At 42.3% G+C, this 16,655-nt stretch overlaps 1 protein-coding gene across 2 annotated transcripts in view; it reads right to left on the bottom strand.

Annotated features, from left to right (window-relative positions):
• The window catches only part of LOC120936147 (protein HIRA), a 51,473-nt gene that overhangs the window by 19,051 nt on the left and 15,767 nt on the right, over positions 1-16,655 (bottom strand). Inside the window, exons 13-19 of one of the 2 annotated variants that reach the window (XM_040348299.1) lie at positions 11,268-11,353; positions 10,992-11,180; positions 8,299-8,457; positions 7,113-7,308; positions 5,025-5,129; positions 2,796-2,944; positions 2,542-2,703 (exon numbers count right to left, since the gene is read on the bottom strand). In XM_040348299.1, the coding sequence (XP_040204233.1) occupies positions 2,542-2,703; positions 2,796-2,944; positions 5,025-5,129; positions 7,113-7,308; positions 8,299-8,457; positions 10,992-11,180; positions 11,268-11,353 (1,046 nt within the window). The remainder of the gene's footprint in view (positions 1-2,541; positions 2,704-2,795; positions 2,945-5,024; positions 5,130-7,112; positions 7,309-8,298; positions 8,458-10,991; positions 11,181-11,267; positions 11,354-16,655) is intronic. The other variant, XM_040348290.1, reaches the window with a different exon arrangement.

The raw sequence follows: 16,655 nt of genomic DNA, 5'->3' as shown, positions 1-16,655 counted from the left end.
TCAATAAGTTGGTTTATTGGTTAATTTCATTCAGGGATTTCCCTGTAATATATATCCCTCCATACTATCTGATATCCGGATGGCCTTTATGTTTATATGTTTTGTATATATTTTTTCTTTATTGTTAGTATGTGGAGGCTGCCTTGCTGGTCTCAATATACCCTATAGTTGGTGAACCGCACTGCAGCCAATCTTTTAATAATATTGTTCCTTATCCAATCAAGTTCTTCCATTATATGCATTATTAATATTTAATTAAAAAATTTTCTACCTTTGAATAATTATTTAGTCAGGTGTATTTCCTTATAGTCCTTCTTTTTGGTTTGACCCTCTTGTTCAAACAATTTTTTTCATATATGCAGTTATAGGACTGGAAACCTGACCTATTTACATATTTAACAACTACAAGCCTCATATCTTTATATCTACTATACAGCAAGTTAACAGAACAGGTTCCACTAAGAACAGGCCTTGCCATGGTCGACCAAAGAAGTTGAGTGCACATGCTCAGCATCAGTTGTCTTTAGGAAATAGACGTATCAGTGCTGCCAGCATTGCTGCAGAGGTTGAAGGGGTGGGGGGTCAGGTTGTCAGTGCTCAGATCATACGCCACACACTGCATCAAATTGGTCTGCATGGCTGTCGTCCCAGAAGGAAGCCTCTTCTAAAGATGATGCACAAGAAAGCCCACAAACAGGTTTGCTGAAGACAAGCAGGCTAAGGACATGGATTACTGGAACCATGTCCTGTGGTCTGATGAGACCAAGATTAACTTATTTGGTTCAGATGGTGTCAGGCGTGTGTGGCGGCAACCAGGTGAGGAGCACAAAGACAAGGGTGTCTTGTTTACAGTCAAGTATGGTGGTGGGAGTGTCATGGTCTGGGGCGGTATTAGTGCTACAGGCACTGGGGAGCTACAGTTTATAGATAACCCCAAACACACCTCCAAGACGACCACTGCCTTGCTAAAGAAGCGGAGGGTAAAGGTGATGGACTGGCCAAGCATGTTTCCAGACCTAAACCCTATTGAGCATCTGAGGGGCATCCTCAAAATGGAAAGTGGAGGAGCGCAAGGAAGAGGACTCCAGTGGCAACCTATGAAGCTCTGGTGAACTCCATGCCCAAGAGGGTTAAGGTAGAGCTGTAAAATAATGGTGGCCACATAAAATATTGACACTTTGGGCCCAATTCGGACATTTTCACTTAGGGGTTGTTTTGAGGAGACAGCAAATTTACACTGTTGGACAAATTGTACACTCACTACTTGCTACAATGTAAAGTGTCGTTTTCTTCAGTGTTGTCACATGAAAAATATAATAAAAAATATTTATAAAAATGTGAGGGGTGTACTCATTCTTTTGAGATACTGCACATGCAAGCCTTCTGCATGTATCCCTACCTTGCAAATGTCACCCCAGTAGGAGCCCCTCAAAACTCTGGAATCGGTGGGTGGGTCTCTTTGCCAAAGCTCAGTGGGTGGAGTAGTGATGTCACAAGACTCGCCGCCCACCTCTACACACTCCTACTCTTTCTGCTGGCTCTGGGAGCTGACTGCACCATGAAATCCTCCTCACCCACACTGATCACGCCCCATGATGAGTAACATCCAGTAAAAACTCAGGAAAGGCACCACATGACTTCAGCATGTCTGATCATGCTGAGGTGTGGAGCAGCCAATCCTGGGAGAGCTGGAATCGTAACACACTCTCTGCTCTCATGCTCCTTCATGAGATAAAGAAATGAGATGTCAATCACAGCAGTGGGGGATGTGGCGACACAGACTTACCTGTGTGTCCTTTTTTATCTTACTAAAAACACACACACACACACACACACACACACACACACGGCTTGCTCAGAGCTAGATTAACTCTTCATAGCAAGACTGGGCACAGGTGACTTGACATCCTCTACTGCATCAGGTAGAAGTCTTCATTTAAAAAAAAAAAAAAAATTGGGTTTACATCCACTTTAATTTTCTGTAAAATGCAATGCAATGCAATATGGCAACCTGGGGGCATTCTGTATATTGTGGGGGCATCGCTATGATTCGCTTACAGATTTTTCCAGAAGTCTGCACTAAGCCAGAAGATTTTGGGCATCCCCTGCAACACAAGTGTCATTTTTGGTGAGATATTCCCAAAAGAGAAATTGCATTTAAAAAGATGCAACCCTGCCACTTCACTCTTTAAAGTCATGCAGGTGCAGCAACTGATTAATTAAAAAAATCACCCCTGTACAGATTCACTCTGCAAATGGACACAAACAGCTATTTCGTCAGAATAACACAAGGTAGGACTCTGCAAAAAAAGTTTGTTAAAATCCCTGCAATGCACATTGACCATCGACAGAGGAAATTGATTTTGCTCAACAAAAGTGGAGTTACTCTTTAACAAAATGCCCCCATCTCCATTTCACAATTAATTCAAATTGAATCAGTTTTTAGTAATACCATATATGTAGCGACTAATGTAGCTTTTTGCTACCCAGATACAGATAGCTGAAACCAGCTATACCAACTATAAAACGTTTTGTACCTACCAGACAGACAGAGCAGCAGCAGCTGTAAGTGCCATGACATAATAACCTGTACATTGCAATGTGGAAATAGGGGAGGACATGATGATAGGTGGGAATACTCTTCTTCCACTACTAGAAAACATGGACAACATTCGCTTTTCACAGGCCACGCAGACTACCTCGCTGCAGAATAAGAGAAAAGATTTGGAGAGGTTATACGCACACACGCGCATATACACACGCACACACAAATATTAAAAAGTCACAAGACATACTTGCTGCCAGCTACTGCAAGGATTCGATTAGCCATTACGGTCTCCCACTCCTTTCCTTCCCGATTACACTTGAGCCGGCTAATCTTTGATCCAGCAACTACTCGGACGTCATTTTCTACTTCGATGTACATTGAGGGATCTGAGCTTATCTGGAAAGTGAGAGGATGGGTGACCCTGGAGTTAGACTTCCAACAACAATATGATCAACCAAACCCAAGCAAGATTAAAATAGTACTGGACCGGTTGACAAATCGGTAATCATAATTTAAAACAATTGGTTAAAGCTGTACTTGCTTAAAGCGTTTTTAGATAGAACCAGCATGAGCATCTACTCTAGATTGCTTGCATGTAATTCTATGCATAGTGGAACACGGGAGAGTACTCTCAGTGAAGGCCCCAATGACGGAAAATGCTTAGAGGAGAGGAGGGGTAAGCACAGGCATGATCTCAGAGTGTTACTGCCACCTAACTGTTCAATGTCTGGCTGAGGTAAGTCCTGGACTGGGCAGAATTGCTTAAAGAGGAGTTCCACCCAAATTTGAAACTTCCTCTTAACCCACTCCTCTCCCCCTTACATGCCACATTTGGCATGTAATTTTTTTGGGGGGGGGGAGTGGGGGCTTCAGGAAGAGTGGGACTTCCTGTCCCACTTCCTCCTTCTTGTAGGCGACTAAGCTTAATCGCCTTCAGGAAGGGGCTGCTGTAGGCGATCGCCTAGGACACGTCACAGGTCCTAGGCGAGCTCCTGGCCAATTACACGCTCGCGCATGCGCAGTGGGTGCCCGGCCGTGAAGCCGAAAGCTGTCACGGCCGGGTGCCCACACTCAGAATGAAGACGCCGGCCGGGGAGGGGGGGAGAGGAGCGGAGCCCCGGCCGGCGCGTCGCTGGAGCGCTGGAGCAGGTAAGTGTCTGTTTATTAAAAGCCAGCAGCTACACTTTTTGTTGCTGCTGACTTTTAATAAACATACAAATGGCTGGAACTCCCCTTTAACTGCAGTATACTCAGCAGTGAGTTCCAGGACTGTGCTATATTGTCTGGCAGGGTTTTCTGTATCAGAACACAGGCTAAATAGAATGACAAAATGCTGTGGCGTTACAACAGTCCTCAAATATGCACTTCAACCGTTTAACAATTTGACAGCAGTTTAATTGTAAGATAACCATAGGTGATGGTGCTAAGCAATACTTCTTTACATAAACATATAGGCCATGATCAACTACAATAGAAACATCCTTGAAACAGGCCTCATCTCATAAGAAAATTGGCAATTGATAAACATGGTCAGCTGACTAACCCCCTTTCCCAACAAATACACACACCAGATTGGTCAGCCAGGGAGTTTGTTGCAGTCAATAAAGTTTAGAGGAACTTAAAAGTAATACTAAAAGGTTTGTTTAAAAAAAAAAAAAAAAAAAAACACATAAAAAAAAATATATCATACTTACCTCCACTGTGCAGCTCGTTTTGCACAGAGTGGCCCCAAACATCCTCTTCGGAGTCCAAGTGTATGACTCGGCCACACCCCCGAGTCATTGGATTTGATTGACAGCAGCGGGAACAAATGGCTGTGCCATCAATCTATCCAATCAAAGCCGAGACTCCGTGGAGAGAAGGACGGCGGGGAAGCGCCGAGGAGATGTAGGGGCCCAGGTAAGTAAAACGAGGGGGCTGGTGACTGCCAGTCGTTTAGGATGCATTAAGGTGAAAAAACGCGAGCCTTTACAACCCCTTTAAATGCATTGTCCAGGAAATACTGACAGTCATAAATAAGTCTCTTCTGCCATAATTACTTCTCCCTGACAGCGTCCCCCCGCCCCCCCAACTACACTGAACTGCGCATGCACAATTCAATGCATGGATTTTGTACCAGGACAAAGTAACTCCTATGCAGAGTTATAACATCCAAGTCCAGTGAATCACAATGGAGGAACATAAAAACCTGGAAAGAGACCAAGAGAAAATGGAAGTGCCATTGACAAAGGACATCTCTGGGAGGAGGGTGCATTGCAAGTTAAGGGTTCCATAACTTTCTGAGCATATGTGCACAGTATGGCTTCAGGGGGCCCCAACACTTTTATCCAATTTAGTTTCTTATTGGGTTACATAAACCTACATATAAAGCAAAATATCCCTGTACTTAACAGGACTCTGGATTAGGACCTTGTGAACTATGCCAATAGTCAGTGCTTTATTTCATGGTTCAAAGACACTATATTTAGTGACCCACCTGTACAGTAAAGGATTTCAGGGAGGCTGGAGTTGGCAGCCTGAGTGTTAATGCTGGCGTAGTTACACATGTTAATTCTTTCTCAGAAGTCGTTGCCACTTGAGACTAGAAAAGCAAAATATAAAACATAATTAAATTATTCCAATTAATCAAACGTTGCAGAATCTAAAACAATTAAATGCAAAAAAAGATAATGTATGAAAAATTAATGATCTCAAAAAGTAAAATGCATTAGCCCTGAAAGAATTGCTCTATTAGGATGCTCAGCAAAGAGGGAGGGGGGGGGGGGGTGCTGGGTGGAAACATGCATACATACTAAACGTATGTGAAAACTTAACAGGAAAGCTAAACATGGCATATACAATTTTATGGCTGCAAGAGGAAACCTGTATCCACTCAAGTTAGTTTAGGAAAATGTATCCTACATCCCCCTAACCACAAGAGTATTGTTCGGTGTTCTTATAAATTCCAGCCCAAAGAGCACCAGCTTCATCAAGCATTTTTCAACATCTGAGCAACTTTCTTGAAAGCCAGGCATGAGTGTTTAACCCTTTAGCCGCTAGACTCATTTATCTGAAAGAAATCTGCACAGAACTTAAAAAAAAAAAGGGAGGTTTCAAAATGTTTATTTAGATTTGCACCAAAAAAATACCGTATATACAAGAATATCAGCCGAGGCACCTAATTTTACCACAAAAATAAAAATGGGAAAACGTATTGACTCGAGTATAAGCCTAGGGTGAGAAATGTAGCAGCTACTGTAAGTGGAAGAGAGTCAATAATGCCCATCTGCAGCCTCACTGTGCCCATCTGCATGTCTCACGTACCTGATCTCCCGGCGCTGTGTCCATCTGCAGGCTGTTGAACGTAACCGCGCTTTGCTAGAGCATTTTGAAAAAACGATGGTGTGTATGCTACGTCGTTTTTGAAAATGAAGTTTGAAAAACATCGTTTGGTTTCATGATTTAAAATTTATTTCATCACAAAAAACGACCGTGTGTACGCGCCATAACTCTCTCTGTGGCATGCCTGGGAATACCTTCTGTGTTGTGTTCATGTTCACATACAGTGCCTTGAAAAAGTAATCATACCACTTGAAATTTTCCACATTTTGTCAACCAAAAATCTAAATGTATTTTATTGGGATGTTGTGTGATAGACCAACTCAAAGTGGCACATAATTGTAAAGTGGAAGGAAAGTGATGAATGTTTTTCAATTTTTTTTTACAAATAAATATCTGAAAAGAGTGACGTGCATTTGTATTCAATTCCCTTTATTCGGATCCCTCCAACTAAAATCAGGTGGAACCAATTGCCTTCAACAGTCACCCAATTAGTAAATAGATTCCACCTGTGTGTAATTTAATCTCAGTATATAGAGCTGTTCTGTGAAGCCCTCAGAGACTTGTTGGAGAACCTTAGTGAACAAACAGCTTAATGAAGGCCAAGGAACACACCAGACAGGTCAGGGATAAAGTTGTGGAGAAGTTTAAAGCAGGCTTAGGTTATAAAAAAAAATATCCCAAGCTTTGAACATCTCACAGAGCACTGTTCAATCCATCATCTAAAAATGGAAAGAGTATGGCACAACTGTAAACCTACCAAGACATGGCCGTCCACCTAAACTGACAGGCTGGGCAATGAGAGCATTAATCAGAGAAGCAGCCAAGAGGCCCATGGTAACTCTGGAAGAGCTGCAGAGATCCACAGCTCAGGTGGGAGAAACCGTCCACAGGACAATGATTAGTCGTGCACTTCACAAATCTGGCTTTTTTGGAAGAGTGGCAAGAAGAAAGCCATTGTTGAAAGAAAGTCCCATTTAAAGTTTGCGAGAAGCCATGTGGGGGACACAGCAAACATGTGGAAGAAGGTGCTCTGGTCAGATGAGACCTTCCTTTAACTTTTTAACCTAAAAGCAAAATGCTATGTGTGGCGGAAAACTAACAGCACAGAACCCTGAATACACCATCCCCACCGTGAAACATGGAGGTGGCAGTATCATGTTGTGGTGATGCTTTTGAGCACATGAAGTTTTTGGGTCGTAAATTTTGTTCCATTTGCAAAAAATAAATAAATTATATCAGTAACCTGCACAGCAAGAGAGACAGACATAAGCCGAGCGTCTTTCCGAGGTCGTCCCTTCTTTCTCTTTTCACCAAGATCGGCGTCGGTTTCAACCTTTCGCTTGGAAAGAGATTTGGTTACAATCTTTTCTTCGCTGTCGCTACTGCTCTCCAAGAGGTCACGCTGCTTTGATTCTTTAGTAGCATTCTGATCTTTCAGTCTGTGTAGATAAAAATATAGAAAGTGTCATGGGAAATGATAAATGTCATTTAAAAACAAAGCTGTCCACAAATATTGGATCCTGTTGTAAAAGCATGCTCACGTTAATATGTAGATTTGCCTGCCATTACACAAATGCACAGCCTCAAAAGACCCTTCTCAGGAGAGAAAGGGATCACCAGTTTGCTTCTTTTTTTCTTAAAGATAATCTGGGGCAAAATAACCCTTCTCCAAGTGCAAAGCATCAAGTAGATGAAATAAAAAAAAAAGAAAGAAAAGAAGTATACATCCGAGTTGTACTCCGTGATGTTATCAGGCCAGCTAGGGGAGAGGAATGTGCATGGTGACCTGCATGTTATCCTGTGCACAAAAGGATCACCACACAGACTACACTTCCAAAAGAGCCCATTGGCTTCCTCTTGGGAGTGTGTGGTGGTGCTTTGGATATTAACGGAGTAGCAGAGAACTACACTGTCATTGCTCAGGCATCTGAATATGTACAGACAGTATCTTTTAATCTAATAAGGCGAAGAGAGTCATGCTGCTGTGAGCTGAGTGAACAAGTCAGACACATGCACAGACGTCATATTTTCGTATATCGGTGTGCACAGACACAGAGAAAATTGTATTAGGGAGGAGGATAGGAAACTGCTATTGCAGGTAGCACTGACATGGTGACATCAGAGCTGCCTGCATGGAACTACAGAAGGGTGGTGAGGTGACCGGTCTCCATAGCAGGAAATGACAGCCTTTACCCCAGTCTAGAACCAGGTTTTTAACACGCTTTCCAGTCTGAGATGTTTTAGTGCAAAAATGATTGTCTATTTAGTAAAAGGAGAAGCTGCTACATTTCTGCATTACCCTGCATGTGCCCAAAGTTCAGCTTCCAGGCAGAAGCTTAGCTTGGATTGAGCAGGTCCGGGCATCCATTCCCTGATGTCTATGCCCACCTTTAGAAAGTAATAGTCAATTACAAAGTTGCTTTACATACTTCTCTGCAGCAGCCTGGTTTGTGTGAGAAATCCCTGTTATGCCGGACGTGGCTTTCGATCGCTCTGTAAATCGCGAGTCTAGTGCTTTCATAGGTTCAAGCTTAGGCTGAGTTGAGACACCTGCGAGGGCTGTAGGAGTAGTACAAGGAGCATTTCCACTACAAGAAAAGGTAAAATGGAATTACTTAACACTCTTTAACAACACAGGAGACATGTTATGCTTTGCATCAATTAACGCTATTTAACCGGTTTCCGTCTGGCTGTCATTTGTCATATGACATCCTCCCAGAACAGGCTGCGCTGCGGATGACTTTAGTGCACTGATCGCTGCTGGTACCATGTGATCGATGTGACCAATCACAGCAGATCACATGACAATTGTGCACAATGGATGGCTTCAATACATGCTATCCATTTTGTACTATTACAATGATCTCGGATTGATCACAGTGATCACATGGTACAGACAGGGCCAATCACAGCCCATCTATACCATGTAATTAGCTGTAGGCAATCACAGCTAACCACAATAGTAAACACTGAATGAATTCATTTCATTCAGTAAAAATGGTTGCTTAAACATTAAAAATGATCACTGCCACACCAGTTATATGATGATGCTGTAATGCGCTGGTGACAGCCTATGTAAAAATAATTTTTTTACAATTTTGTATTTCTTTTTTTAATAGATTTTACTAACAAAATTTTGTAAAAAAAAAAAAAAAAAAAAAAAAAAAAAATTCAAAAAGCTTGCCATGCCTTCTTAGACAGCTTAGACTGTCTACTTTTCAAAAATCATTTGGGGAGATTTGTACTGTCCTGGCATTTTAGGGCCTCAAGAAATGATACACAAAGTTTGTGGACTCCACAACTTTCCTAAAGACTAAAATAATTAACACCGATTTGGGTTATTTTCCCCAAAGAAATGAAGCAGAATACAGTTTGGCCTATAAATGTATTAAGAAAGAGGATTTGCAACATTTTATATACAGAAATGAAGAAGAATTTTATAAAAAAACAAACAAAAAAAAAACAGTGGTGATTAAATACCACCAAAAGAAATCTATTTGTGTGAAAAAAATCTCATTAGGTACAGTGCTGCATATTGCAGGGCAATACAGGCATACCCCGCTTTACGGACACTCACTTTACGTACACTCGCGAGTACGGACATGCCCGCGAGTGTACGTAAAGTGTCTCACAAGTACAAATATTCCGCGCCGTGCACCCGCATTAGACGGAACTGAAGTTCTGAGCACTTAGCCTGCCCAGTTCCAGTGTGCTCTTTCTGTATCCTGGCTGCCTCCCCACCTCCGGTGACATCACATCCCCTCAGGCTTCCCTGTCAGCCACAGAATGCCATCCAGCCTCTCAATAGCACTGTCCTTTGTGCACAGCGCGATGTCCGGGGGATGTATTAGAGCGGCCCCCCTTGCATCAGATGAGCTTATTTACATGCGAGTGTTCCCCTGATGCCCCCACTAAAGCCCCTGGCACCCCCACTACAGCCTAGAAGTGAAAAAAGGCATTGCTTCACTTTCAGTACATTTTGGTTTTACATCAATGCTCTGGTCCCGTTGTGTAATTAAAAGTGGGGTATGCCTGTACTGAACGTTATATTGGATGGATCATGTATTACAAACCCTATAAAAACTGAAATTTTTACACTTGTAAAATCATTTTTGTATAGGTTATCAAGGGACAAAGATTCAGTGGAATTCAAGAACACTGGGTGGTATACTACTGCCTTTAGGAGAAAGTGTACAACGGCAAACAAAAAATAAAAAAAATAAGCTGTTTGACAACCATGTATAACCCTTCCCACTCACAAGATGCTTCAGTTTTGTTGGTAAAGCAGTATTAGGAGTAGATCATAAATGCAGAGGGTTGTTTGTTTTCCTAATCGTTCATCAATGGAAAGAGGATCTTCAGAATTTAGGAACGTCCCGAAACAACCCGATCGAGGAGAGAAAATGAAACAAAAACACCTGCAAAGCCTGCACAGAGATCTACGCAATGCAAGATTTAGAGTCATTTAACCACTTCCTGCTCAGCATATAGCAGAATGACGGCCGGAAAGTTGTTAAGTAATCCTGACAAGACGTTGCATGACGTTTAGCAGAATAAGCCACGAGGGCACGCAGTGCGGTGATCATTCTGACACACTGCATTACCGATCTCAGTAAAGAGTTTCTGATGTAGGCTCTTTACCATCCGATTGATTTTCAGTGCATTGCGCGCCACCATCCCCCCCACCCCAAAGTATGCCCACCTGTGCCCACCAGGGATGCCCACCCATGACCACCTGGGAGGCCAATCAGTAACGCATATCAGTGCCACCTCATCAGTAAAGGAGGAAAATAAAAAACGTAGTTGATTTACAAAATTTTATATCAGAAACAAAAGAAAACCTTTATATTTCAACATTTTTGGTCTTTTTTCAGTTGTTTAGCAAAAAATAAAAACCCCAGAGGTGATCAAATACCAAAACAAAAGAAAGCTCTATTTATGGAAACAATTTTTGAATTTTGTTTGGGTACAGTGTTGCATGACCACGCAACTGTCATTTAAAATGCAACAGTGCTGAAAGCTGAAAATTAGCATGGGTAGGAGGGGGACTGGAGTACCCTGTCTTGAAGCGGTTAACATTTGCGCAGTGCCTTTTAGGTGCATGAAAATGTTAATATCACACCTCTCTTTGTTTGGAGTTTCTTCTGCAGATTTTGCATTTCCCATAGGCTCCAGGCTTGACTTGGCCCCCTGTGAACTAGTTGTGTTGGAATCCACAGATATGAGCTGCTGGTTGCTCTGAGAGGAGAGCATGGATCCTGCCAGCGACCCTGATATTGGGATACTATTGAAAAATGCTGTAGAAAAGTCTCTGAAAAAGAACATTCCAAAAATACATAAAGTAAGCCTCACAGTCAACATGTATATAACATTTACAGCATCTGGAACTACTACATACCCAGTGTCCAGCTGGGCGATACACAATGGGGTTATCCTACGACGACCATCTGCTGTCCGCGTTTCCACTTGTTTCTTTAAGAGATTCTAAAATGCGCACAAAATGTAGTTAATTCAGTAAACCTTAACTGAATGACATTTACTTTGCGTTTCAAACCACTGTTAATAGGTCTGAAGATTCTCATTTATCCAGGTTGTGGTAAAGTTAGTAGTCACATTCAACAGGACTTGTTTTCTAATATTAAAGGGGTTGTAAAGGTTTGTTTTTTATTTTCTAAATAGGTTCCTTTAAGCTAGTGCATTGTTGGTTCACTTACCTTTTCCTTCCATTTCCCTTCTAAATGTTTTTTTATGTCTGAATTTCTCACTTCCCGTTCCTCAGTAAGCTGTTCTGGCTGACTAATCCCCAGCCAGGTGATGGGGGCAAGCTTACTGAGGAGAAACAGGAAGTGAGAAATTCAAAAGAAAAACATATAGAAGGGAAATCGAAGAAAAGGGTAAGTGAACCAACACACTAGCTTAAAAGAACAACATTTAGAAAAAAACAAAAAAAAACAAACCTTTACAACCCCTTTAAAGACATTTCACAGCTTCGCCAAGCCACTTCTGTTACAGTATCAGGAAGTTACCCCAGTATCTATATCCAATTATGTTTTGTAGCTACACATTCCAAGGTGATTGGAACAAATGGGTCTAGGCCAGTGATGGTGAACCTTGGCACTCCAGATATTTTGGAACTACATTTCCCATGATGCTCCACTACACTGCAGAGTGCATGAGCATCATGGGAAATGTAGTTCCAAAACATCTGGAGTGCCAAGGTTCGCCATCACTGGTCTAGGCTAACCATGTGGATAGAAGTGCTGGGGGTATCTTCCTGACACATAATGGAACTGAACAAGTGGCTTGGATGACAAAAGAAATAACAGAACAAATGTCAGTTGAATGCGACCAGCTATTATTAGCTACGCCACACAATTGTAATTTTTTTTCAAAAACGCCTTTCCATCTACACGTAATGGTCCTGTGTCTGGTGGTTCAGACCCTTCAGGACCAAAACATTTCACATCCCATCCAACAACCTCATCCATGCTTATCACGCCTTAGATGCTCTTAAAACAAGCAGCCTCCCAAAAATCCCACATTTACAAATATAAAACTTTTACAGCAGCTAAGCAAACCATAGCTAAGGCTTGGAAGAACCTGTGTTACTAAAACCACATCCAGGTTTGTATAAGTATGAACAGAAGACCAGGTAACAGCCTTATAAACCATTAGCCACCGAGGTCTGATGTTGAATAGCCCAGAAGGCACCTGGTACAATGGCTTGTTACCAAAAACAGTGGCAATTTGCCCTTTAGACCAAGATTGAAAAATGTGCTGAGATATCTATTGAGACCCCTTGTACAAATGCATGCACCAAGGAATGAGAATCAACAAATCACTGAAAGGACTGCAAATGCCAAAACCTGATCCTTTATTGTACTGAAGACCAGTCCCTGGTCAACCCCAGCTTGGAAAAATGCCAGGATGCTGCCCATGACATACATCTGATGATAAAGTGCCAAAGCCCAGGCAAAAAAAAAATAAAAAAAAAATTGTCCTGTGGTAAATGGTCACCTTCCTAGCTTTAAGCAGGGTAAAAATTACTGAATCAGATACGCCTCTGTCTCTCAAGATCCTAGATCCCAACACAACAGCCATGAGTAAGCATCTATCCATGATGTCAGCCTTTTTTTCCCCCTGTGTCCACTTCCTACCATTGATTGCAGTGTTGCATGAATTTTTGAACATTATACAGTTTTGGATTTTTATCCTTTATTTCGTTTCAATAAATCACCCATCAGAGGGCGGCAGTCCAGGATCATTTTTATTTTCCACAACAGCCATGCCATTAAAGTTCACCCACGGCCAACTCTGGGAGCAATGGACAGGCTAAAATGGCAAAGCCACAAACTGAAAATGGCGGTTTTCCACTTCAAGCCGTAAGTACCTTTGGTGATGCGGGAAAATTGTGATGTGCAGATAGGCATCCTTGATATCCAAAAGATGCCAGAAAATCTCCTTAGTGGAGGGAGGCAACGATTGACTATATTGATTCCATACGGAACTTCTGCACTTGAGTCTCTTGAGATCCAGGAGGGGGTGAACATTGCTGTTTAGTTTCAGTTAGGAGGTTCAAGAAAAAAAAAAAAAAAACAAACACACACACACACACACACACACACACACACACACACACACACACACACACACACACACACACACATGAAACCTTTCTGATCTCCAGGACCGGAATGATATTCTTAAGATAGCAGGTGATCAAGAGCTCGAAAAAAACAGTCCTTTCTTTTTACAGATTTAAAAAACATTTAAGAGCATGAAGCACAGAGAAGCTCCTAAATTCTAGCTTATAGCCCTGAGCCACTATGTTGCAGACCCAGACATCTGCAATGTTCTCCTGCCAAAATATACAGGAAGGCCTACAAAAGTTCCCCTACCAGAGGGTGGAGGTGCACCTGCGCAGAGGACGTGTCTCTAGGTTTCTAAAGCATTAAAGTCCAAGTCCTATTTCAGAATTGAGATTAGAACTTGGATCTCAAGACTAGGAAAAGTAATACATTTTTTAGAAGAAGGAGTGGCAGGCTTTTGTACCACAGGCACGGACTTTTTTTTTAACAGGGTACTCTTGCCCACAATAACCGTTTGGATGTAATGATCCAGAGCAGGTCAAAACAAACGTTCCCATTGAAAATGTAATTGTTAAACTTGCTTCTTATAAAGTAACTCCGCTGACAAACACTTCAGCCATAGGATTCAGGGCATGTGCACAAACAGGATACCAAGGTGACAGCTGTTGAATAGAGTATGTGAAGGCATCCACCTAGAAACTAAGAGCACAAGGCAAAACCTCCAGGCATCTGCCTGACTCGGTATCCCTCAACATTGGATGAGCCCAAACCTTGAGGCTTTGACACACTTCTACAGCTGAAATCGCCCATTGTAAGGCTGCCCCCCACAAGAGCAAGACAGGCTTCAAATAAGAGCACCAGACAATTTTTGAAGCATCCTTAACACACCAGGAACTCGTCCGCTCGAACGGGGAGGGTCTCCCAACATCGGAAACAGTCCAATCCACCATTGGCATACTCTCTCTTTCCAAGGAGGCATTACAAATGTGTACATGTACAAGTATTTTTACTCTAGAAGTTAAAAGGTTTTTACAAAGAAAAAATATTAACAAAAAAGTTGTTGGTGTTGTCCAGTTACTCTTAGGGCTACCTAGCAAGTAATTTTTTCTCTTGCATGACACATTTTTGGATATGCTCCATTTCTTAGTGAAATTGCTTTCTGTAGGGTACGGTTGAGCAAATTATTTTTGTGGAAAGAACACTTTATCAGGGTGAACCCAATCCGCTTATAAAACACACCCTTTAAAGGGTAATGCCACTTTAATGAACAAATAAATATAGTATATACAATTGCAATTCAAGTCATACTGTAGTGGAATGTTATTATATTTACCTTTCCTTTTCAATCTGCAGCTCTGTAAAATGTAATGCAATATGGCTACCTGGAGGTGTTCTGTACACAGAATGTGTACAAAACACCTCCCAGAAACATAATTTCCTGCTTGTGCAATTGGCTCACTGATTTTCCCAGAAGTCTACACTAAGATACAAGTCAGATTTTTGGCATCCCCTGTGACAAAAATATTTTTTTTGTTAAGATATTTCCAATAGGAAATCACGTCAGCGGTTTTCCTCAGAGCCCTACAGCCGATTGATAATTATAAAACCACTCCCATTAGACGCACTGTGCCCATAGGCGTAGAGGAACAAACCATGATTTCTTCAGAACAAAAAGGTAGGAATCTGCAACTAATTTTGTTAAAATCCTTGTAATGTACATAGATCACCCAGAAGGGAATGTTTTTTTCTGAACAGTAGTGGAGTTACACTTTAGAAGGAGTATGTACAGAGAAAGATGGGAGATGCTGCAGTGGTTACCAGTAGGGTTGTCCCGATACCGATACCAGTATTGGTATCGGTACCGATACCGAGTATTAGCAGGAGTACTCGTGCAAATACCCCCGATGCCAAAATAGAATACTCCCCCCCCCCCCCCCCCTCGCCATCGTGTGTCGCAAAGCCGCTGCCGCGTTAATCTCCGTGGCGCGGGGAACATTACAGTCAGCTTTCGTTTGAATAGCTGTTTTCCCCGCCGCGCATAGACACTCTGTCTCTATACACAGCGCGGCAGGGAAACAGCTATTCAAACGAAAGCTGACTGTAATGTTCCCCACGCGGTGATTAACGCGGCAGCCTTTAGGTACGGGGGACATGGCTGCATATGTTTGGGGACATGGCTGCATATGTTTGGGGACATGGCTGCATATGTTTGGGGACATGGCTGCATATGTTTGGGGACACATTTAAAAAAAAGTATCGGTATTCGGTATCGGCAAGTACATAAAAAAAAAGTATCGGTACTTGTACTCAGTCCTAAAAAAGTGGTATCGGGACAACCCTAGTTACCAGAATTCCAATCCTGTAGCCTTTGGGACAGGTGCCTCAGGAAGTGGTAACATTAAGCTAGTCCAGACCTTCGTGAGAAAGCCTACAAAGTCCTTTTGAGTCGGAGATAACCCTGAACCCTGGGATTCCTCTGGTGTAAATTCCTCAGAAGAGGAATTTCTACATCTCCCTTTTTCACAAAAGTCACTTTCCCTTCAACCCCTTCCTCTGGCGGATCCTTGGTAGGTTCTGCCTCCATTAATAGAGAAGGGGGGAGGGGCCTTTTCATTGCAACCAAGATGGTCTAACCCAAAACAGGACTCTGATGCTGTAACCCAACAACAGCAGATGAGAATTCCTCCCATGCTAATATTATACAGGATTTATATAGCGCCAACAGTTTACGCCTTTCGCTTTACATGGGGGCAGACAGTAAAGTTACAATACAGGAGGGATCAAAGGGCCCTGCTCATTAAAGCTTACAATCTAGAAGGGAGGGTCAAATGGGGGAAAAAAAAGGGAGGGTAATAACTGTGGGGGGATGAGCTGATGAAGAAAATAAAAATACAGTTGTTTGGTGTGGGTAGGATAGGCTTCTCTGAAGAGAAGGGTTTTCAGGGATCGTCTAAAAGCTAATAGAGTAGGAGATAAATCAGACAGATTGGGGTAAGGCATTTCATAGGATTGGAGAGGCTCTGGAAAAGTCCCGGAGGCGAGCATCGGAGGAAGTGACGAGAGAGCTAGAGAGCAGGAGGTCTTGAGAGGAACACAGAGACTGAATAGGTTGGTATTTTGAGACTAGGCTAGTGATGTAGCTGGAGGCAGACTTGTGTATGGCTTTGTAAGTAATAGTTAGCATGATACAAAGGAAT

This window comes from Rana temporaria, chromosome 1, assembly GCF_905171775.1.
Source record: "Rana temporaria chromosome 1, aRanTem1.1, whole genome shotgun sequence".
Taxonomy (NCBI): Eukaryota; Metazoa; Chordata; class Amphibia; order Anura; family Ranidae; genus Rana; species Rana temporaria.
This window is presented reverse-complemented; position numbering and strand designations above follow the sequence as displayed.